General features: G+C 49.5%; 7 protein-coding genes across 7 annotated transcripts; 3 read left to right on the forward strand and 4 right to left on the reverse strand.

The window, feature by feature from the left end:
- Window positions 1-201: 201 nt before the first annotated feature.
- BJX67DRAFT_128914 (SacI domain and endonuclease/exonuclease/phosphatase family protein) lies at window positions 202-4,584 on the forward strand. Its single transcript, XM_071024512.1, has 7 exons — window positions 202-901; window positions 951-1,122; window positions 1,179-2,817; window positions 2,878-3,177; window positions 3,229-3,338; window positions 3,402-3,730; window positions 3,832-4,584. Exons 1-7 carry the CDS (start codon window positions 571-573, stop codon window positions 4,398-4,400), a joined length of 3,450 nt encoding a protein of 1,149 aa, XP_070885773.1. The 5' UTR covers window positions 202-570; the 3' UTR covers window positions 4,401-4,584.
- BJX67DRAFT_129060 (uncharacterized protein) lies at window positions 4,452-5,005 on the reverse strand. Its single transcript, XM_071024515.1, has 2 exons — window positions 4,790-5,005; window positions 4,452-4,640 (listed from the first exon to the last, which is right to left on the reverse strand). The coding sequence occupies exons 1-2, from the start codon at window positions 4,857-4,859 to the stop codon at window positions 4,504-4,506; spliced, it is 207 nt and encodes a 68-aa protein (XP_070885774.1). The 5' UTR covers window positions 4,860-5,005; the 3' UTR covers window positions 4,452-4,503.
- On the reverse strand, window positions 5,006-7,270 carry BJX67DRAFT_129059 (uncharacterized protein). Its single transcript, XM_071024514.1, has 4 exons — window positions 7,139-7,270; window positions 5,665-7,087; window positions 5,328-5,598; window positions 5,006-5,265 (listed from the first exon to the last, which is right to left on the reverse strand). Exons 1-4 carry the CDS (start codon window positions 7,141-7,143, stop codon window positions 5,153-5,155), a joined length of 1,812 nt encoding a protein of 603 aa, XP_070885775.1. The 5' UTR covers window positions 7,144-7,270; the 3' UTR covers window positions 5,006-5,152.
- A 2,874-nt stretch (window positions 7,271-10,144) lies between these two features.
- On the reverse strand, window positions 10,145-13,585 carry BJX67DRAFT_354919 (putative AP-3 complex subunit delta). The gene is made up of 7 exons (XM_071029255.1): window positions 13,492-13,585; window positions 13,335-13,434; window positions 13,163-13,281; window positions 12,901-13,097; window positions 12,460-12,843; window positions 12,184-12,412; window positions 10,145-12,134 (listed from the first exon to the last, which is right to left on the reverse strand). Coding segments are annotated over exons 2-7 (2,913 nt in total). The 5' UTR covers window positions 13,337-13,434; window positions 13,492-13,585; the 3' UTR covers window positions 10,145-10,152.
- Window positions 13,586-13,800: 215 nt separating this feature from the next.
- Window positions 13,801-14,916, forward strand: BJX67DRAFT_381722 (uncharacterized protein; the record flags this gene model as incomplete). The annotated part of the gene is made up of 4 exons (XM_071033069.1): window positions 13,801-14,169; window positions 14,220-14,426; window positions 14,481-14,633; window positions 14,707-14,916. The coding sequence occupies 4 exons, from the start codon at window positions 13,801-13,803 to the stop codon at window positions 14,914-14,916; spliced, it is 939 nt and encodes a 312-aa protein (XP_070885777.1).
- Window positions 14,917-15,520: 604 nt separating this feature from the next.
- On the forward strand, window positions 15,521-17,473 carry BJX67DRAFT_372465 (XPG domain containing-domain-containing protein; the record flags this gene model as incomplete). Its single annotated transcript, XM_071031253.1, has 2 exons — window positions 15,521-15,795; window positions 15,853-17,473. 2 exons carry the CDS (start codon window positions 15,521-15,523, stop codon window positions 17,471-17,473), a joined length of 1,896 nt encoding a protein of 631 aa, XP_070885778.1.
- Window positions 17,474-17,568: 95 nt separating this feature from the next.
- Window positions 17,569-20,919, reverse strand: BJX67DRAFT_372466 (rRNA-processing protein UTP21; the record flags this gene model as incomplete). Its single annotated transcript, XM_071031254.1, has 5 exons — window positions 17,569-18,141; window positions 18,209-18,847; window positions 18,913-19,170; window positions 19,232-20,740; window positions 20,800-20,919. The coding sequence occupies 5 exons, from the start codon at window positions 20,917-20,919 to the stop codon at window positions 17,569-17,571; spliced, it is 3,099 nt and encodes a 1,032-aa protein (XP_070885779.1).
- Window positions 20,920-22,075: the final 1,156 nt, after the last annotated feature.

Here is a 22,075-nt window from a genome sequence, read left to right on the forward strand (position 1 = left end):
AGATACCACATTTCGAAGCCCGTTCTGCGCGATGGCTAAAAATTCTCGAACTCAGAAGCAGGGCTCTTGATTGTCACTAAAAGCTCAGTGAGAATTTCAGCATTGGAAGTGTTATTTGATAAAAGAAGGCCCTCGTCTCATGGTTCGCTGTGTGTCAGACTCCCCCTTCTCCTTTCACCTCCAACCTTGTTCGTGAAGGCGGGAAAATATCAGTACTTTGCATCGTTCTACCCTTACCCAAACATCTTCGACTTTGAACACATTCCCGTGGGGCCCATTGTTAATAACCCGATCCTTTCATCGAGATGTCAATTCGTCTCGTCCTCGCAGGAAACTACCAGCACTAGTCCCCTAAACCACATGTCTGGTCAACTAGCCCATAACCTCAGTTGGAGCGGTCTTCTTCTCCCTACCATACGTTTACACGGCTCTACCGTGAGATTCCTACGCCTATCCAACAGACGGTGCCATCCGAGAAAAAAGTAAGAAAGAAACATTGGGCGATAGTGCAACGCTCAGGTCATTTATTCTGGCTTTTATCCGGGCTACACCCAACAGATTTGGACAATAATGCCCAGTGTGCGGATATTGTGTCGGGATCACCCTGTGCGGACTCTTCTTTTGGCTACTTCCAAAGATGCGTTGATCTTCCGGCATACCTTGAGTGAATCCAGGGCGGACGCCCTACAAGCCAATAATGAGACACAGCAATGTCTGGTGGAGTTTTCGAGTCTATCCTCCGTTGACTTGACAGGCTACCGAACCTTAGGTTCCGGTGACGGTACCCTTGGCTTGGTCACTTTAGACCGCGATGTCTTCGTTTGCGTCGTTACGCGCTCTGCTAAAGCTGCCACTGTCAGGCCTGGAGAAACAGTTTTAAGGATTGAAGATGTAGAATTCTGTAAGATCTCAACTACGTTAAATATCTTTGCTCCGTCTGACAAACGAAGATTGTCTGAATCGCTCAGAGGATGAATCCAGTCTCTTCCATGATACTGAGTCCCCGTATGCAACTGAAGATGCCGATGTCGAGCACCCTTTTCTCGCTCTCAGGAAGCTCTTGAACGACGGTAGCTTCTACTACAGCCTCGATTTCAATCTCACAGATCGCCTCCAGGATCGGTGAGTAGATGGCCCAGGAGAATATAGATATGCACAGAGGCTGATAAAGGCATCAGTTCGGACAAGGCGACAGCGTTCGATATCGACTCTCTCGACAAGGACGTGTTATGGAACGCATATATGATTCAGCCACTTCTCATATTTAGATCCCATCTATCGCCCCTCGACAAACAGCTTCTCGATTCTTCTCAGATCCTCACGTGTGTCATACGAGGATATTGCGGGACGTTAGCAATCCCGGCCACCATTAGCATTCTATCCTCAGCGCGAACCCATCTACCTTCAATGCTAACCCTAATCTCCCGCCTCTCTTCTCGACGCGCAGGCACGCGATTCAACGCTCGTGGCATAGACGATGACGGGAACGTTGCAAATTTTGTTGAAACGGAGACAGTTTTCTGGGTACCGCCCGGACTCGTCTTTTCTTACGTCCAGGTCCGTGGCTCTGTGCCGATTTTCTGGGAGCAAGCCACGGGGTTGCTCCCCGGCCAACAGAAAATTGATGTAACCAGATCTATTGAGGCTACTCAGCACGCATTTGATAAGCATATTGAGTTTTTGGAACTCGAGTACGGCGCTGTTCATGTGGTTAACCTTCTGAGTGAAATCAGGCCAGGTGAGGTCGAAATTTCCACGAGATTCCGGGAGCATATACGAAAAAATCTTTTAAAGCAGACCACAAACTCCGATAAGCCATCTGATCACGCTTTGTTACGGTCGACAGAGTTTGATTTCCATGCAGAAGCTCGAGGTCCTTTGGGTTACGGAGCTGGAAGTGAAATTAAACACGACCTTTTACATTCCCTCCATGGCTTTGCGTATTTCCTGTCTGAAAGAATCAATACAGATTCTACAGCTAATGGGGGCGGATCTAGAGGCACCTCTGTCATTCTACAACAGGAAGGTATTTTTCGTACTAATTGCCTAGATTGCCTTGACCGGACGAATCTCGTCCAAACCATCATTAGCTCAATGGCGCTTGAATCGTTCTTGTTACAGGAAAATGGAATGCTAAGCTCAGATATCCGTCATCGGCATTCAACCCTCTGGGCCGATAATGGAGACGCTTTATCCAAAATCTATGCCGGTACTGGTGCGCTCAGAAGCTCCTATACACGCCACGGGAAGATGTCACTTGCAGGCGCGTTGGCCGATGCACGTAAAACTGCAGCGAGATTGTACATCAACAATTTCTCCGACAAAGCTCGCCAGAGGACAATCGATATACTATTAGGTCGCCTGCCAGGCCAATCTCCTGTGCGCCTTTACGATCCCGTCAATGATTTGGTCTCCAGTGAACTGGCCCGGCGGGCATCCGAGTATACCTCTAAGAGGGCGATCAACATCTGGACGGGGACGTTCAACGTAAATGGCCGTGTCCAGGGGTCCGATATCGACTTAAGTCCCTGGCTGTTTCCAAAAGCCAACGAGCAGCACGCAGACCCAATGATCTTCTCTGTTGGCTTTCAGGAAATTGTTGCGTTAAGTCCCCAGCAGATAATGTCAACAGACCCCTCAACTCGTAAATCATGGGAGATTGCCGTTATTGATTGTCTGAATCTACATTCGTCTTCGAAAGGATCTCCAAAGTATGTCCTTTTGCGGTCGGGTCAACTTGTTGGAGCGGCTTTGATGATATATGTGCGCGAGGACGCTCTCAAGGATATCAAGAACGTCGAGGGAAGTGTGAAAAAGGTGAGGCACTAACGCTTGTTTGTCATGCCACCATCCGTCTTCAACTAATTTCTCCCGCAGACTGGGCTTTCTGGTATTGCTGGCAATAAAGGGGGTTGTGCTATCCGCTTTGAATACTCAGACACCAGGATTTGCTTTGTGACAGCTCATTTAGCGGCTGGTTTTGCCAATTACGATGAACGGAATAATGACTATGACACTATCTATCGAGGGCTTCGCTTCCAAAGGAACCGATCAATTGAAGATCACGATGCTGTAATATGGATGGGCGATTTCAACTACCGAATCGGCCTCCCTAACCAAACCGTCCGAGATCTAGTGCAACAGAGTAATTATCAGAAGCTCTATGCCAACGACCAGGTGAGCCCGTAGCCCGGCGTCATATATGCATTTGCTAACATCTCCCTGTAGCTAAACCTGCAGATGCTGGCTGGTAGGGCATTCCAGTTTTATAATGAGGGTGTTGTTACATTTCCGCCAACGTACAAATATGACGTTGGGAAGGACATCTATGATACCTCGTAAGTTAATTCATCCTTTCCGGAATCAAAGGTGGTGGCCTAATAAGTACTTTCCTTCGCCAGAGAGAAGGCACGTATTCCCGCATGGTGCGACAGGATCTTGTGGAAAGGACCAGACCTTCGACAACTCAACTATGATGTTGCAAACCTACGGCTCTCTGACCACCGTCCGGTGTGTGCTAGCTTCACATGCACAATTAACGTTGTCGACGAACCTCAAAAAGAAGCCGTACGGCATAACCTTCATGCTAAATGGCGAACTACCTCCCACAGCATCGAAGCCCAACCACAGCCAGGATACCTAGGCAATGGGGAGCTTATCCCCATTGAGCCGATTACTACTGGACTTCCTCCGCCCAGTTCGGACCAACGAAAATGGTGGCTAGACAACGGTATGTTACCAGATCAGGGCTGCTGCAATCTGGCTTGGCCTATGTTGTTGTCTCAGTGCTTTTCACCCACCCGCTTCTAACCCAATTAACATCTTCGTCAGGTGCCCCCGTGAAATCATCCATACAATCACCGAGCAATGATTCCACGCTAAATCTCCATCGTACGTCAAATCCTTTCTCCACAAAGGAGAGCCCTGATTGGGTTCCCGTTGCCCCGGCCCAGGAAAAGACCCCCAACAACCGACTCTTGTACAAAAGGCCACCAATCCCACCAAGAAATTCAACTTTCCCAGCAATATCTCGAATCCAACCAACCAGACCGTTACATCCCAAAGGCGATGTGCATAAAGCCGCACCTGCCGTGCCTCCGAAACCTAACTCACTTAGCCCAAATCAGAGCCCAGCAACGAATCACATATCTTCAGATCCACCGTACTCGAGCACGTCGGCCCATGAAGCCGCCCCAGGGCCGTTATCAACGAGCTCTATTGTGCCGTCCGCGGTAGGACGATACTCACGTCCGCCAAGGGGACGGGCTTCCGAGCGACGCGCTTTTACACAGCTCCAGGAAGATGACGCTTCGAAACAGTCAACCAAACCCGCAACAGCTCCAGGGCTTCTTGACGATAATTTCGGTGAGGAGATTAGTTGGAGGCCTCTTCTTCCATAATCCGTATACACAGCAGATGACAACGTGCAGCGATAACATTGCGAGCGCACGACCAAAACACGCCTTACGAACGTAGTACAGCGGCACATGCACCACCACATGCTCAAAAAAAACCAGTCAGGATTATGGGTCCGCATAGCTTAAGCTGACTAGCGCTAGATAGATGGGACGAGACTGGAAAGAACACATATATATACACACCACAAATGCATACCACAGAAAGAAGTCGCTTCCAACGCTCTATGGGGATATCAGTAAGTCATGACACATGCTAGGTTACAGAATTTAACCTGCAGAATATCTCTCCAACTCCAGTAAACATTTTGAGGCCCCTCGTAGGAAGAGAAAAAGAGTGAAGAAAAAGAAGAATGACGATGCTGAGAACGTACGGAAACCTTCCCCCCGCCCAACTTTCGAGGCCTGGGAAGCCGATCCCATACGTCGGAGAAGAAAAGCCATGCCTGTCTAAAGCAGGTATAGATGATAAGTGCGAAACTGCTGTGCCCGCCACTATTTGCCGTGCCAATTTGTCCGAGGGCGAGCAGTATCGGCAGACTAGTGACGCGACGCTTTTCCAACGACAGCACTCCACTCAACCTCGGTCGATGCCGGGGGCCGGCACATCGATACAAACGACTGTCCTGTCCAGGGCACCCTGGGCTGAACACGTAGCTGGGGGACAAAGGCGGCCACAGTTTGGGATTCTCGAACTCATTCAGACAGCACGGAGTAACACGGCGTAAAGAGCTGGGCTAGGCTTTTTTCCCCACTTTTAAAGCCCGCTTTTGGAAACGATTCGGGCCCCCAACCATCCACATAGCAAATGGGCTAGGGTCTCCAGGCTTCGGTCGTGGCTTTTTAGGCCCTGATCATGATGTTAGCTCCTATCAGGCTACAGTTGAGGCACCCCTGAGATATTAAACTTACCCCCTGGCTTCTTCGCCGCATCGGCGTTGGATGCCGCTGCGTCGCCTCCAGAAGCACCCCCCTCGGTTGCCAGGGCGGGTTCCTCTTTCGGCTTCTCCGGTATTGGCCACATATGCATAGTGATGCTCCAGTCAGGCTCTAGGACAGTTTCCCAAACCTGCGGGAGAATGATATCGCCGTTGGGACCTATCAGATCATAGTGCCCTTCGGCAACATGAGGTCCTATGACTTCTATGTGGAGGAAAGCTTGCTTTATGAGCTCCTCCATTCCCTAAACACAGATAGAGATTAACGGTCCGGCCCTGCCTTTGCAACTACAGAAGGGGTGGAGACTTGCCTTCCAGGTGCAGCACAAATCAAACGGAAAGCTAAATTTCCTACCAAGAGCATCTTTGAACTTGATAGGTTTCTTCTTATCCGGAGGTTTGTTGGCCGCTACTGCAGCCGCAATCTTTTCTTGCACGTCTGCGGTAGCTTTCTCCGTAGCTTCCGCTGCTGCGGCCTCCGCAGCTTTCGTGGCCGCTTCTTCGGCCTCTTTCTTGGCCGCAGCCGCTTCCTCTGCCGCCTTTTTCTCTGCCTCTTCCTTCGCACGAGCAGCGGCCTCTTCGACGATTTTTTTCTCATGAGCAGCACGCTCTTTCTTGGCAGCAGCAGCAGCAGCTTCCGCCTTCTGCGCAGCTTCGCGAGCAGCTTCGCGGGCTTCCCGAGCTTCCCGTTCAGTTCTTTCCTCCAGTATCAATTTTTCGAGTCTCGCAATGGCCTCATCCTTTACTGGATCTGCGGCCTGAGGCGCAGGCGCAGGTGCAGGGTCAGAAGAGACCGGGGCTCCAGCAGAGTCGGCCTGGCTTGGAGGGGACGGCACGCGCGCATACGGATTGAAGAATGGAGACATCATCCCAGGGACCATGGCGTAGGGTTCTCGGAAAGGGTAGAAACCTCCAGTGCCATAGGGAACTATGTCATGGGCATTCATTTGAGGCCCGCCGTATGGCGAGACACCGTGAGACGGTCCAGGCGGCTGAAACGGATGTTGAGGTTGGTTGTGTCCATCATTTCTATGGGGTCCCCCAGGGATTGTATGGCCGTGATTTCTGGTATGGCTATCGTGCATATAGTATTGAGAGGCCGGGCCGTGAGACGGCTGTAGTTGATGATTGTATCCATAAAGAGGATGGCCGTAATTATTTGGCGGGCTGACTTGGCTATGGGGACCCACCCGAACCAGCTGGTCTGATGGGGTATGCTGAGCGGTCGAAGGTACAAATGGAGCATGCGGCACTGCACCGTTGGGGTAAACGTAAGATGGCCCAGGAGACGAGCTGTGCGCGTAGCCCGAGCCGTGGGCGACGGATGGCCAGTACCGTTCCTGGGATCTATGACGGAGCGGGTTACCGTACTCGTCATCAGCGGAGTCCATACTTTCGGGTGACTCTGGCGAGGGGTTGCGGCGGGATCGACGATGAAAGGACTCGCGTTCGGGGATCATCTGACGCCTTGCTGAGCGACGACGACTCGTCGATGTGGACGGTGGATGAACGGGATTACGACTTCGGGCACGATACGATATTCGGTTTCGAGAGGCTGAATCGGATGGCTTCAGTTCGTCGGGGTAAGGCAGATTTGTCCATTCGTCATATGGATCATGGTATCCATGGCTTTCGGATCCAGAAGGCGGGGAAACCTGTACTCCAGAGGAGTCCTCTTCGTCAGAGAAAGAGGAATCGTCCGAGTCGTGGGTCGGGTCAATTGTGATGTTGAACCTGCTTCGCTGTGAGTGTCAAGCAAGGTAATCAGGATATGCCACTACGCACGCCATTAATTACCGAAGTATCCAAGGTGGCTGGAGGTGCACCTTTGGAGAGCAGTCCTCCAAGGAGAATAGATTGTGATTTCAACCAGTTTTTATTTTGGAATGAATGCTGCTGACCCCCGAATTCGAAACCGTCGTTCTCTGGGATCGAATCAGAGTATGGAATCGATATATACACTCACGACTTCTTTGTCTTCGATGCGGGATTCATAATCGGAGTTGTGTCTGGTCTCGGCGTGCGCTCCGAAGGAACGAGTCGAATGTTCACGGAATTGACCTCAGGTGGTGGAAGCGCAGGTGCAAAAGGAGCTTTCGAACAGACTGGGCGCGAACTTCCTTATATGGGTAAGTATAAGTCACGAGAAATCCTGGAATCTCGATATAAAGAAGAAATACATATATATATATATATATATGTGAAGAGGGAGGAAAGTAGGGAGAGATCCGATGGGGAGCGTGTAAACAAAGAGGGGATCCCGTCAGGTAGTTGACGGCCTGATGATTCACTATTGGGCCTTGGAACAGGTTCAGTTGGGCATGGGCTTACCCGGACAGAGAATCCCTATTTGCGATGCCGATGGATTATTCGAGGTCTGAGCTGGCCACACATTTCTTTTCACCCGTCCCTTTCGGTTTCTTTTTCTGCGTTCTTGCCGCCTGTTGTGTTGCAGCTGAAGAGGCAGGGGCGAGAATGGAAACGGCTCACCCAGCAGTACCCAAGGTGCAGTGCGACAGAGGACCAAATCCGCTGCCCAACGCCCAATCAACGCCCATAACACGGGGGCGAATGTTTTTCTTGAGAATTTCGCGTCCAGAGCAACCGCCCTCCCAATTTTCCAAGGTTACCTTGACATGCAGTGTATTGTACCGAAAATCGATTGTTTCTGTGCCACTAACAAGGGCGCACTACCTGTAAACCTCGATAAACGCAGATGATCGAGAAAGCAACAGCTTTTCACGGCTTGGATTGCTGAAAAGTTCTTCATTCCCACCATTCTTACATTCACTACGTTAAAAGCAAGAGGAAAGAACTGCTGAGAGGGTATGATCCGAGCCTCCGCCGTGGCCGATAAAGGCATTCACCTGTTTTGTGGCTTCCAATTCTCAGTCAGCCTCCGAGGTTGATCGATTTCGATCGATTCTCAATGTCGACCGTCATCGGTATCGGTGACGGATTAATTCAATCTTCCGACTTCATGAGGATCGCCAGCGTCATTCCTCAACCTTCATTCCTTACCCCTTCAATTCTTTTATTCAATCGCTCTTTCCTAATAAGGAATATCGTGAAGCCTTCGATCGTTCGCTCGCTTGCAGGTATAAATATCTAGATAGACCCCTTAGTTAGCGACTCAGATTCTTCTTCCACTTTCATCCCGATGATTGCTTGCTTACCTCAGCGCGCGTAGTAATTCTGAATCTCACCGTTAGCTCGGACCTCGGGGGCTCGCTCTCAACATGGCACGTAGTCACGTGAGATATTACCACCATCGAATGGAGAATGACCCTGCCGAACCCAACATTGATGGAGATATGGGAGGGAGGAATCTATGATGGCTGTACCCTGCTGTAACGGAGACGTCATCATCTCTCGGGTAACGAAAGCTTTCAAAAGCTATGCCCCGGAAGCCGTTCGAAACCCGCTGAAGTCGATTCAGCACCCCAGGAGGTCGCCCAGCGAACTCGAACCCTTTTTGCCAACAGCGTTTGGGCCGAAAGCAACGGCCTCTTGTGATGTTCCCAGGAGCGGTTCTCGTTTTGATCTTGCTTCCTGACTCAACGGCCGGCAGTTCCCCCGGCGGTGAGCGCCTCCAAACTAAGCACGGGCGTTCCAGGACCGCCTTCATGGGCCAGATTGTCTGGGCAAACGAGTTCATCGACCACCAAGTTACCCGTTTCAACTCGGTAGACATGAACTGTAGACTCTCAAGCGATTGCATATATTTTGTTGTTTCTTCCAGGCATGCGTGGGTACTTACGTTCAAACTTGAAGCACACATCGCCTGTCCGAGACCTCCCGTAAATACGTCATCCGGTCAGAGAAGGCGTTTTGAGGTAAAGAGAAGGAAGGGGCCAATATTTTTGACAGCAAGCCCCAAATGCGCAAATATCACATCTTGACCGACGGAGTAAATCAGTCCATGGCCTTTGGCGACAGCATGTGAATAGAATACCTCACAATTTTGGTGCCTTCTCCTTGATTGGGCCTTGCGTGGTTCAAGCCTAGTACCCCTGTGTCTCGAGAAGCAGTTTGCTCCAACGTGGCCTCTCCAGTTCTCGACTCTGGAGCAGTCATTGACAACAACCATTCCTGGTCAACATACTGACAACACGTGTATCCGACTCTCGGTCCTCTTTCATACCAACCTTGTGACTACCGACTCCGAGAAACAGCTTCCCAGACCAACAATGGTACTTGGTCTTTCGTCCCCATGCTCCCGCGGTAGGTGATGGATGCTCACCTGTTTTCCTAGGCGCAAACACCACAGCAAAGGCGGGCAAATGAGAAATTTGCGAAGCACGAAGCCGCAAAGCGCGGAAAGTCGAAAGCAGCAACCAAACACAACAGCCCAAAGCCCTCGCTGTCAGCGGGCTGGGTCGGTATGTCCTGTTCAATACCAAACAGCTGGTGACATGCCTGGCTAAACCGTTGGCAGCTCTTCTTGCCTTTGTTGTATGCGGTGGACTTCTCTTTGAATTGCTAAGAGTTGTCCCAGAACTCTGGGCTGCGATGGTCTCTATCTTAAACCGACTGGTTAAATAAAGCGCCCCCTTTGCGTTGACCTACTCGAACTCAAAATACAGCACGCAACCCCAGCCATGCTATATGATGCCGGTGACTTACATTCAATCGAGACGCTGTCTCACATTCCAACAGCCCAAATATGACAAGACCGGTCGGGTCGACGGAACCCCTGATATCTACCCTGGGGGGTGCAAGAGAAACCCGCTGATGGCTAGGGTATTGTTTATATTCATCCTCCAATAGAACTAATTGATTCAAAACTCTTTCAGGACCTAGCTTTCAAGCACCCTTCCTCTTTTCTTGGCCTTCTTCTGCACCGCAGATGAGGCTCGCTGACGTTCTGATTGACCATTTCTCTCCCGTGAATAATCCGCTCCTTGAGTTCCATGGATAGTTTTCCTCCCCCTTCTCTTTTTCTTGACCAATGTCCCATCGGAAGGGATACCTTCGAGGTGGACGCGTTCGGACGCTCTTTGCATCTCGAGTCGAATCCTTTCAATTTCTTTCATTGCGGTGGCCATCTCTGCGTCATCTTCCATCTTGTTGGGCATATTGTCATCAATACGGGACGGTTCGTTTTCAACGTCCAAGGTAAAACCCTTAAGGCCACTGGAGTCAACTTGTAGGAGGGCACTCTTGGTTTTCGTGGGCCCTTCGAGGGCCCCGAAACTGGACGTCTCATCGAACCCAATTACCTCATCGGGAATGACCTCGTATTTCTTGGGCCGCAAGCCGAGCCCGCTTTGACTGTCGCTGATAGCAAAGGGTGCGTGACGGCCCTCCGTGCTACTTATTTTGAGGTCAACTATTGGGATAGAGTCGACATCGAGACCATCATGCATGGCACCCGGCGGCGCAGGCTCAATTGCCGTGGCGGCATTGTTTAGTTCGTCAGCGCCAATGTAGAATGGATCATCTTTGTTGCGTTGCCTCCAGTCTACCCCCCGCATCGAAGTCGCGGCTGGCGCCTCGCCCAGAACATCCGGAGCTTGATATGAGAGACTGGATTGTATACCTATTGTCCCAAGCTCACTTCGCTGCGTGTCTAGTGGACGCAGCTCCCGCACGTGATAAAACTCGTTGAGTGGCGCAGACAAGCCATCATGATTATGCTCGAACAGGTTGCGAACGTTGCTATTGAACGGTACTTCCAGAGAGAGCTGTTCGGGTAAAGGAACTTTCTTTTGGGCATTTGGTGCTACCGGGTTCAATTCAAGCCCATAAAAGAAACCTGGAATGACCGAAGACAATATGTAGGGTACCTGATCCCCCTGCGTCCCTGTGCGCATCACATCGGTGGCCAGCCGCATGATTTCAAGAAACTCAATTGCCCTTTCCTGTACATCAAGATCGGGATGGGCTGCTAGGAGTTCGAGAAAATCGACGGTTCGGGCTAAAAAGAGAGAAATCTCACTCCTTTGTGCCACGCTCCATGCTTCGCCATAATCACGGACAAGGCGGGCTAAAACTTTCGGAGCAGCTTGGACGAACAGAGAAATTGCCGTTGTAGACAAACATGAATTAGATACGTCGGTTAGCGACTGAAGCGTTTGGCCTGGGAACAAGAGATACTCGGCGTATTCCCCGACAACCCAGGCGAGAGGGCCTAGTATACCACTGCCCGCACCCGACACACAGGCGAATAAAGTCTGCCTGTTATCAATCAATAGTAAGGCTTCGGCGGCTCTTGTAGCCTCCATGCGAACGTTTTTAACACGAACGGCAATATTCCGCAGTTCCAACCCGACTCGGCTTGCGGCGTCATCCCGAGCGTCATTTTCAAGCCCTTGGTAGACATTATAGGCTTTGGCCACCGGAGGAAGGTGTTTCACGAGTCGGATTAGAATACCTACATACCATTCAAAGTCGGCTACCCTTGTATAATGGCCGTAGGAACAGATGTCGAGAATCCGATGCAGAAGTTCGATGCGGTACTCGTCGCTAATTGGTGGAGAGGCTTTTTCTTTCTGTTGGTTTCGTTCTGCACAGTCATCCAAGTCCACGACGTCTTCAATGTCTTGTGTATGTCTCTCGGCCGCAGTATGATCAGGGTTCTCAAGTTGCCCAATAAGTCGATGTACAACGACTTGCAAAGTGTCGCCGGTAACCATCCGAGCTGCAAGCTCAAGGGCCTGGAGTCGGATCGAAATATCCGCGTCCTCTAGACAATTCATTATAACATCCTGGTGCCTCGAAACCAAATGGGGATAGGCTACCACAATCCTACTGAATGCAAGCAACGCCACGTACTTGACTAATGGCCTGTTAGTCTTCCACTGTTGTCGAAGCGCGATAGCACCTACGATTGGGATCAAAGTCTGTGACTACCATGCCTCGTAGCTTTTCGACACAGATATCCGCGACTTCGTGTGTTTCCTCAAGCGCCCCCTCCCCGTCCAAGATACCGCCTTGAATTATACCATTGATGCATTCATAGAGCAGTGACATAGCTGTGGTTGTCTGAATTATATTTAGAAGTGGTCGGATAAGTTTTCGAACCAATCGTGGTTCGAGGGGTGTTAACGTTGCAAACTGGACAGGTCAGCACCGGAGGAGAGTCGCGACAAAGAAAGACATACAAGTTTTATAATCTTTATGGCCATCCAATTATTGCCTCCCTCCACGAGTAATTCGAAAAACCTCGGTGCAAGCGGAAGGAAGTCATGCGGTCTCCGCCATCCAAGCTCGCATACAACATTCAGAACAGCTGTAGTGACGCTACCGTCCTCCTCCTCATCCATCAACCGCTCTTTCAACTTGGGCCATGCCAACCTGAGAGCTTCAGGGTAAACCAACGCAAGCCTGTACAGACATACGACCGCCTTCTTCCGAATAGCCGGATTGGAGTGAGAGATCCTCGATAAGACGTCCGGAAGCAACGACATGGCGAGAGACGGAGTTATAATATTTGGGAGCGTGATCAGAGGAAGGGAGATGAGTTGTAGATTCGGACATCCTAGATCCTATGAGCATATCATCAGTAGATATAGGAAACAATGGAAGGGTGTTAATTGATTGACCTTTTTGAGTAGGTTTGTAGCAAGCATCAAAATTTCTGTTTCAGGTCTGAAGCTCTGCAAAGCCGCAAGGTAGCCCGCCCTCTTTTGGAGAGCCTTAGACGACGACATGACCTCTAGGACATGGAATGATGCCCAGGACATGTCATACCCAAACATCTCCAGATAGATTAGTTTTAAAAGGGCCGTAGCCTTCTTATCTAAGACGCTTTTAGTTGGGAGTCCATCTACTTTGTGTGGCAGGTTTGGAGCCTGGCCGACCTACCCATATCTGGAGATCGAATCTCAACCCTACATTCTCGCAGACTCGCTTGAATATAGTCCTCCTCGGCGCCCTTATGGTTCCTCAGGCCTTTTATAAGGTCGTACAATGACTTCTCGAACCTATGGCACTTTAAATAAGGCATTTCCGTATTATTGGCACGAATATCACTGACATTTTGGATGAGAGGTTCCTGTCTGTCAGGCAATAATTCGTACGGCCCCCTTGCGCCTAGCCGTTTGGGCTCTATCATTGGATACGCAGACCCCAACGGTCTTCATTATTAGAAACCAGCTATTCATGAAACCTAGGACGAATTTAACACTACTTACACTCAAGATTAACAAGCGGTAATGTTCGATTTGTGATACATTTTATGTACTGTCGGTCATGGGTTTAGTGGGTTTGGAGGTTCTGCGGGGATGTGCATCATTAGGCATTGCGACTGAGAGCAAGACTGCCGGAGCGGAGAGTCACGGGAACAGTAAACTCGGGAAGTTTTGGCAATTCCCATTATCCACAAGGTAACAACACCAATTCAAGCCAAAATCAGCCAACAGTTATATCATTCACATTGTATTACTTGTTATTCTATGCTGTACTGTTATTGAGTCCACATTCACCAACTTTTCTCTGCCCTTATGGCGCCCTCCGCAGAATTTGGCGCCAACCACCCTTCCAATCTCAAGACCACGCTCCATCTCTCGCAGCAAGCGCCCGACACTTTTCGCCAACTCGGGAAGCCGCTTGTTCAGCTCTCCACATTTAATCAGCAAGGCTCCGACGATTTTGATACTCTAGAGAAGCTGTTTTTTTCATGTATCCAATCGGCCGACGACGAGTCCGCTTTATTATGTCTCGAACACCTAACAAATCGCTTCGGATCATCCAACGAAAAAGTCATGGCTTTACGCGGTCTATACGATGAGGCAACTGCAGAGAACCAAGCCAGGCTGGAACGGTGTCTCAATAATTATGACGATATCCTTTCGCGCAACCCGGTCAATCTGGTTCGTTCGCATACACGTGTTGGAGATTGAGAACTTACCAGTCCTGGCAGCCGATTCTCAAGCGCCGGGCTTCAGTCCTTCGCTCTTTGTCTAGACCTTCGGATGCTATATCCTGCGTAGTACAACTCCTTGACGCTGTACCAACAGATGTTGAGGCCTGGTGTGAGCTGGCGGAGTTATACCACTCGCAGGGGATGAGTCCACAAGCAATATTCAGCCTTGAGGAAGCGTTGCTGATTGTTCCCCACGCTTGGACTGTACGGAATTCCTAGATATATGGCTGTCTGGGACTGTGTTAACGTCTCGTCCAGGTTCACGCGCGCTTAGGGGAGATTTCATACATCTTTGCACGCTCATTGGAGGGTGAGGCTATGTCCCGGTCACTATCGTTGTCGATTCGCCATTTCTGCAGGAGTGTTGAGCTTTGCGATGACTATCTAAGGGGTTTCTATGGCTTAGCATTGGTAGGGGAAGCACCCGTGCATTCGAGGCCTTTTTTTGGCGTATCTTTATGAATTGAGCTAATGTGATAATTAGGCTACCACCCCGTCCTTGGTTACTAGGATCCCAGAAACATCTAGGGATGGACTCAAAAAAAAGGAAACCATTGAGCGTCTTCATTCCACAGCCTTGAGGAAACTGCAAGAAACCCTTTCAACGCAGTACTCTCGCAAGCCGCATCTTCGCGAATATGAGGAAAACGAGTTATCTGTTGTGAAGGAGCTGCTTGGCCAGTCCTCCAAATGAAATCCATCCATATACATTATATGGATTGACCAGTTATCTTCCACCCGACCTTGGTTTTAGCACTACTTTTGGGTTCCGTGAGTGCTCGTAGACATGGTTACCGCACCATAGAACTCTGCCCTGCTTTTTAAGAGAACAATCCCGAGTGTAAACAGAAAGGAGTGTTTCTTTTTATTTACATCACCCTGATTTGGCGCATGCGCTCTTCAATGCCACGTGACCCTGTATACAAATGACAGCTCCAACCCTGGGCCGCCGTGTCGAGTGCCGCTGATGTCAGGCTGTTCCTGAGAACGCATTTCACATGCATTGTATCTGTTCACCGTGACAATAATGGTACCAACCGAAGTCGAGATCCGTACCTGATGTTTGCTGTTGCAGATTCGCCGAACGCACGCACAGGATCATGCAGATTTCCAAGGCTTTGGAACCTGGGAAAGCGCCACTGCCCGGGGCTTCCAGCTTCCGCTTTGTCAACTATGTCCAATCGGATCCGGTCCCGCAAGTCGCGGCTCGTCAAATCGAAAAGTTCTCTGCCAGTGTTAACATTCAACAACCAGGTATCACCAGTTACTATTTTCATCCAGCTTCTGACTGCGACAACATGGGTATTCCGCGCCTGAGACACCACTTACTCCCCTTTTCACAGACTGTGCTCCTCCAAAAAAGCTGTGATCCTGATCAGGAGGATGTTGCGTGTGTCCACGCCGTTGTTATCGACGGGCCAAGCCTGGTCTACCATGTCTACTCGCGGTTGTTATCCTGGTTTTCGGTGTCTACTAGCGGCTCCTGTATGATGGATGCCTTACCAACCTGTGACGAAGTAAGTCGAGGGGTCATGCTCTATTTGCTACACTTACGAATACTCGGTGTTGAGATGTACGCGCACATGGATATCACTTCTCTGCGAAACTCCGCCCAGCTAACAGCTCTCAGTCAAGCCATCTATTTCGACGGCTCCTTACCCGCGCGAAAGCACGAGACTCGCGTAGCACGACTTGAAAGCCAGAGAAGAAAGCTTGAATTATTTTGTTCTGCAACCGGACACGGCTTTGTAACATCTTATTCTCCCAACCGTCACCGAACCGTGACGTGTGAAAACGTTTTGCGCAGCAGACCATCACCCGCTAAGTACAGCAATATTCCCACCAATCCCTTCATGGTTCCGACAGTATATGAGGATCTGAAATGCCGCTGGAGTAGCCAAAATATGGCCACCGCCACTGGGAAGGATCTGCCAATGCATTCGCTTAATGCTGGGGTGTTTCCCTGGGCGAGTGTTACAATTATGGTGCCGGGAGAAGCTGATGCTTATTGCGCCCGTACGGCGAGCCTCACAGGCTGCAACGTACTGACAAATGATTCGGATCTCGTCCTTTATGACCTCGGAGATTTAAGCTCAGTCATTATTCTCGATTCGGTTGAATTGAACAGATGGGATCCCAACCAACCACTACAGTTTCAAATTAGAGCCACAGGGTTGCGCCCTTCCCTGGTGGCCCGCCGGCTAGGAATTTCTAATCTGTTGTCGCTCGCATACCAGTTGAAGCTTCAACCGGAGATTGGGCCGGTAGAGCTACTGCGGCGAACAAAAGCTGCACCTGAAATGGCAGGATGCCCTAATTATCAACGGTTTATCGAAGAATATCGAAATAATTGCGGCTGCGTGCAAGCGCAACCTTTCGAGACTCTTGACACCAGGATCTCGGAGTTGTTTTGGCAATACAAATTATGGGGCGAGTATGTAGGGCGAGACAGCCCCCAGGTTTATCTCCCGGTCCTTAGCGAAGATCATGGAAAGCGATGTGCATGGACCAAAGGCCGCTTGTTCCGGAGTGTTGCCTATTCTATTTTGAACCTTGCCCATCCTATTAGCGAAAGGCATCGCTGCGTCACCGAATTCACCCGACGTGGCCGGCGGATTGCACAGGATAGAATACTGCTTGGGGATGAAAACTGGATCTCAGCACAGATGGAGCCGCTCTGCCGCCGCCTGGAGTCCGTGCAAACCAAATTGGGACCTGGCGGTGGCTCGCCCGAGTTCTGGAGAATATTTGGGTTGTTTGAATCGTATGGTGCAGATGCTGAGTTCACTAGATGTGACTTTCAAAAGCTAAAACAGTTTCTCATACGTGGCTATATGGGCCAACAGCTCGAATGGGCCGACATTCACCTGGCGGCACAAATTCAGGCTATCCTTTATTCATTGAGGGTTTTAAAGCAACTTCTTCAATTCTCAAATTCGAATAATATGGTGTTGATGAAACTAAGGGGTATTCTAGAAGGCCTGCCTCCACTGCATCTCCTGATGGGTTCTCGATGTCGAGGTGGAGGCTTATATGCGAGCGAGTCTTCAGTCACTCAATTGTCACATATCCTTGGGCACTTTATGAAGAGGAACCGGTTGCGCACCCCAGAAGACCCCAGTGGGAAGGCGGATCCGGAATTTTCGCTTCCCCCTAGACGAAATCCGACCACCAAGCAGCAGACCAATAATAACAGCATCCCTGCACGCACACAATCGTCCAACATGTACGAAATACTCCAAGAGCAATAGGAAAACCTGGGCCAAGGCCAGCTTACCGACGGGTGGATCAACATCCCGGGCTGCATGCCCTCGTAGACTGCGACTGGTATTCTGCACAATATCTCCTAGCGCGAGGACCTCAGGAACGATACTACACCTCGGCAATAACCAACAAGGCTCGCCAGACGATGTGTCTCACTCTGCTGTACTCGACTCCAGATATCGAGAGAACCCCGTAACTTACCATCAGCAATTGAAGCTGACTCTGAGCAAGTGGCAACAACGTCAGAATGAATCCTTAAAAAGACAGCCATCCACGCATTAACAAGCTCAAAATCTTTTCTAGACGTGAGCCGAGTAGACATGGCCAGTACGAAGGTCGACAATTCAGACTGACCTCCTTGTACCTTGAGGTCCAAGGATCTAATCTCAAGCTCCAATTTTGCAGGGCTCATGGATTTCATTTCATCAAAAAACGAATCGAAATCTCCAGACAAACAACCGGCGTTGAGCAAGGTTGTAAACCGAGAGCTTGCGCTGTGATCCTTAGAAAACTGCGTTTTGACGACACGCGATGGTTTAGTCTCTGTTTTTGTTCCTAGAACCGCATTGGTGTCTTCGCCTTGGGCTGACGGCGCCGGAAGGAAGAAAGGAGCATTTTCCGGGGCTTTGAGAGGCTCTCTCAGCATATTACGTTCCTGGAAGAGAGGTGAGAAGACGGTAACCACGTAGAGGAGGAGCTAATCAAATGTCAAGCAGCCATACCTTAATAAGGTCCATGTGAACCCAAGTCTGCCACTTGCTTTTAGGAATATCGCTAAGTGTTAACAAGCCTTGATTGAGTTGCTCCGTGGCTACGACAGGGCCATCATCGTCACCTTGTTCGTAATTGCGCTCGAATGCTGCATCAATAATCCCAACACCACCTTCGCCAGAGGAGGTAGGACGATTCGCATGCAATATCGTACCCGCATTCAGGTTTCGTGTGGATACTGGTATGAACAAGCTTTTATTCGACCAGAGACCTATACCCACACCATCTGCATGAGCCATAGCAAGAAAATCACCAGTGGGAGACATTGTCAGGGAGGTGCATGTACTCGACACGCGAAAGATGTCAATAAGATGACCCGTTGGCAAGTCCCACACGCGGACCATGGAGTCCATAGAGGCAGCAATTATCCACCTCCCGTCATTAGAAAAGGTGAAGTCATTGATTTGTCCTGCGCATCCCCAAAGCTCACGAATTACTTTCTTTGTTTCTACGTCAACAACACGTATTGAGAGGTCATCGCAGCTAAATGCAACAAGCCCGCTTGTGTGGTGATACTGGAGTGCGGTGATCGTGGTCATTGGATTCCAATCAAGCTCGTGAACGAGGAAACCGGACTGGAAATCCCAGAACTATAACAGCATAAGCGCACAATTTTAGCATCAAATGAAAATCAAGGGTGGGGAGGTAAACCTACCTTGACTTTCCCATCCAGTCCGCAGCTAACGACAGTCCGATTCAGCCCGTCGACAGCCAAGCCCGTGACGGCTTTCGTATGTTTCACAGACTTCTTCACCTTCCATGTCGAGGTTTGGCTCTCAAATGTTGACATAGTCTTCGTCTTTTGAGGAGGGTAACTCTGTCGGTATAGGCCCGACTGCATGTTGAACATGTCAATACTGCCACCCGTAGATCCGAGTAACGCGAATGTACCACACTGGGAAACGGCGACGCTCTAATAATGCGACAGAGTTATTATCACAAACAAATTCGCGGTAATCAAAGGTCGGCCTTACCTTAACATCTGTCCCATCACCAGTCTCGAACGCCCAGCGCCCGGCTTTCTTTTTCCCCCAAAACCAGGTTCTAGCATATTTGTCTCCGCGGTGACCAGTCACTATACTCTCCCATCCTGTCTTGTTCGACGCACTCGTATCCGTTGCTCTAGAATTTGCCCAGATCGGGCCCGAGCTGGTGATTCCCATTCCACCATCCCGGTTAAGACAGCACGCGATACAAGTCACTTCCGGTGCTTTGAGTTCAATGTTGTTTGCCAGATACTCAATCCCCGCTGCCGGGTGGTGGCCGCCGTTCCTTCTCGTCCTGTGATTGGCAGCGCCCTGGGATACCTCGCTACTTTGGCTATCCTTGCGCAGACTAAATCCCCAGAGACTACCGTCCTTGCTTGCGCTCAGTAACCATTTTGCTGTGGATTCGGAGCCGTCAGAGGACGATGGTAAGAATGAAACTGTAGTTATGGTATCCGAATGCCCCCGCCGGGAGTGCAGAGGTCTGGGTACCGGTGAAAACGGGGTCTGATCAAATATCCAGGTGCGCAGAGAGTTGTCTTTCCCTGTGGATACAATCACCGGTTGCCCATCAATGAAGTCTATATGGTTAACGCCGGATCCGGATTCATCGCCCAAGATCCCATGAGCCCTGCGGAGCACCCCTACGACATGACCACCACGGTGCAGGTCCCAGATCGTAATGTCCCCACTGCCCGCAGACGCAGTTGCCATAACCCCAGACTGTCGACCATCTTCCCCAGCACCCAGCCCATCACTCCGGAATGAGATAGAGGAGATACTTCGCAGCTGCGACTTCCCAGGTTGAAGAGAAAATATCAACTCACTAGTCTCGACGTTCTGGATAGAGACTGCCCCGTTTTTATAGGCAGTGGCGAGAACTGAGAGGGCAGGGCTCGGCTGAAGAACCGATACAGGGCCAGCATTCGGGAAAGCCGGAGGTATACTATGTATGAGCCTGCCGGTTTTCACGTTCCATATCTCCACAATCCCATCAGATTTGCCAACGAAAACCTTATTGAGGTAGGTTGGCATATTGCAAATCTGTGTATTGAAGGGCTCTGGGCCGGAAACATCTCCAGAACATGCAGGGGTGAGGGTTGTGTAATATTCATACGACCCATTTTTCCAGACCTTGATTGAGTTTGCGCAGCATCCTACAATCCAAGAACCAAAGACAAGCAGGCTTTCGATGGGTTCAGGGGACCCGACGGGAACCGACAGGGATGCAACCATTTTGCCGCGCTTGAAGATCCAAATACCTCCGGGAACCCCAACTCCCGGACTTCCCCATGCTGCAAAAACCTTGTCTTGCCATGCGAAAGTTGCAGTAATATCTTGCGGCGTCTGCGGTCGGCTAATAAAAACTAGCTTGAGCCCTCGTCGTACATCATAGGTATGTAAACAGCGGCCGACAGAGGTCGTTATCTGAAAGGTAGCTTTGCCCAATCGAGAACATGTAAAGGGGACAGACGTGGTTGAAACCAACCCAAGCGTCTAGTTGGCAAGGGTTAGAACGCATCTCAGCATTTTGTAGGCAGAAGCGCAAAACTTACGCGGAAGGGAGAGAAGATCCTTGATCCAACCACTTCGGAACCTCGATTGCCAGCGACTATTTTTTGTCTTTTCGCAAGAGGCATCGATAAGTCATCACCGCTCTTATCAAAAGGGGGCATTCTTTTTCTCTTCGGAGGCCATCAATAATTTTTTTCATCGACTTCAGAAAATTACGGATGAAGTGTTTTCTATCATGACTAATCATCTTGGAACAGGCTTCTGGGCCGAGCCAAGGCGACAACTAGGTCACGTGGCCCACAATCACCACTTTGGCGTTTTTGATCTTGAAGTGATTCCAGGTTTCTCTAGCTACCCCATAATAATAGAATGATCTTGCTAGAATAATTGCTGAGGCTGTCTATATGCGACAGGGGACATAGTAGACTGGGTTTTGAAAATAGATAAGTAGGGCTTGGGTGTTAGATGTATTGTGGTGCTCCATGGAGCACTGCATGGAGCAGTGTAACACAGGTATGTGTAAGGTACGCTAAATAAATAATCTAAAGCGGAATATAAATAAAATATAATAATATTATATGGCCATAGAACTAACTATTAATCTTTTAAAAGAAGATTAATTGTTGCATATGTTCCCGCCTCGCTTGTTCTGCTATGGCTCAACATATTCCGCCTATATCTTAGTCGATCGCCCTTCATAGCCCTAATTAGATATTATTAATACGATACTATTTTATTATATATTATTTAGTAGTATTGTCAGAGAATCGGACATTGGCAACCAATGAATCCTGCTATGCCGCAGCTCTGCGCCGAGACGCTAAGGAACAATGATGTGCCAACCTAATTATATTGGGAGATATGATGCTAGGGCTAATCAGGACTACAGTCATGCTTGTCAAAGAGAAAGAGCATGATGGGCTTGAATCAGAAAGGTATATAAGGACTGTCATTACCTATACTTAGAAGTTTTATTCTTTGTCTGTTATCACTAGATTAATAATACACCTATTATTTACTAATCATTTTTAAGTTATCTGCCTCTTCTATACTTTATTTGACCCTAATAATCTATATTCTTTTTATCCTGTCAAGAATATCCCTAGGTGTTCTCCTATGGATCAATCGGTGGACCCTAATCTAACAAGTATGTCCTTTTATTAGTTTAGGGACCTATTTATTTAATAGAAAAAGAATACTTGTTTTTTATTTGGGCGCCGCTATACGCACACCGGGCTCGATCAACGCCCACCACCAGTCCCTCCACACTGTCAGAGAACTTGGACACTGATAGCCAATGGATCTGCTGTGCTATAG

Source organism: Aspergillus lucknowensis (genome assembly GCF_044049455.1).
Source record: "Aspergillus lucknowensis strain CBS 449.75 chromosome Unknown BJX67scaffold_23, whole genome shotgun sequence".
NCBI classification, from domain to species: domain Eukaryota; kingdom Fungi; phylum Ascomycota; class Eurotiomycetes; order Eurotiales; family Aspergillaceae; genus Aspergillus; species Aspergillus lucknowensis.

What these genes read in the sequence shown, in the direction of transcription:
- BJX67DRAFT_128914 (XM_071024512.1), top strand. Translation starts at nt 571, where the DNA reads ATGCCCAGTGTGCGGATATTGTGTCGGGATCACCCTGTGCGGACTCTT. An exon ending in GATTGAAGATGTAGAATTCT is followed by an intron (nt 902 to 950) that starts GTAAGATCTCAA and finishes TGACAAACGAAG; the next exon opens with ATTGTCTGAATCGCTCAGAG. An exon ending in ACAGATCGCCTCCAGGATCG is followed by an intron (nt 1,123 to 1,178) that starts GTGAGTAGATGG and finishes TAAAGGCATCAG; the next exon opens with TTCGGACAAGGCGACAGCGT.
- BJX67DRAFT_129060 (XM_071024515.1), bottom strand. Translation starts at nt 4,859, where the DNA reads ATGGCTTTTCTTCTCCGACGTATGGGATCGGCTTCCCAGGCCTCGAAA. An exon ending in TGGGCGGGGGGAAGGTTTCC is followed by an intron (nt 4,641 to 4,789) that starts GTACGTTCTCAG and finishes ATATCCCCATAG; the next exon opens with AGCGTTGGAAGCGACTTCTT.
- BJX67DRAFT_129059 (XM_071024514.1), bottom strand. An exon ending in ATTTGTGCTGCACCTGGAAG is followed by an intron (nt 5,599 to 5,664) that starts GCAAGTCTCCAC and finishes ATCTGTGTTTAG; the next exon opens with GGAATGGAGGAGCTCATAAA. An exon ending in TGCGGCGAAGAAGCCAGGGG is followed by an intron (nt 5,266 to 5,327) that starts GTAAGTTTAATA and finishes CATCATGATCAG; the next exon opens with GGCCTAAAAAGCCACGACCG.
- BJX67DRAFT_354919 (XM_071029255.1), bottom strand. An exon ending in GATTCGATCTCCAGATATGG is followed by an intron (nt 13,098 to 13,162) that starts GTAGGTCGGCCA and finishes AAAGCGTCTTAG; the next exon opens with ATAAGAAGGCTACGGCCCTT. An exon ending in CACAGACTTTGATCCCAATC is followed by an intron (nt 12,135 to 12,183) that starts GTAGGTGCTATC and finishes ACAGGCCATTAG; the next exon opens with TCAAGTACGTGGCGTTGCTT.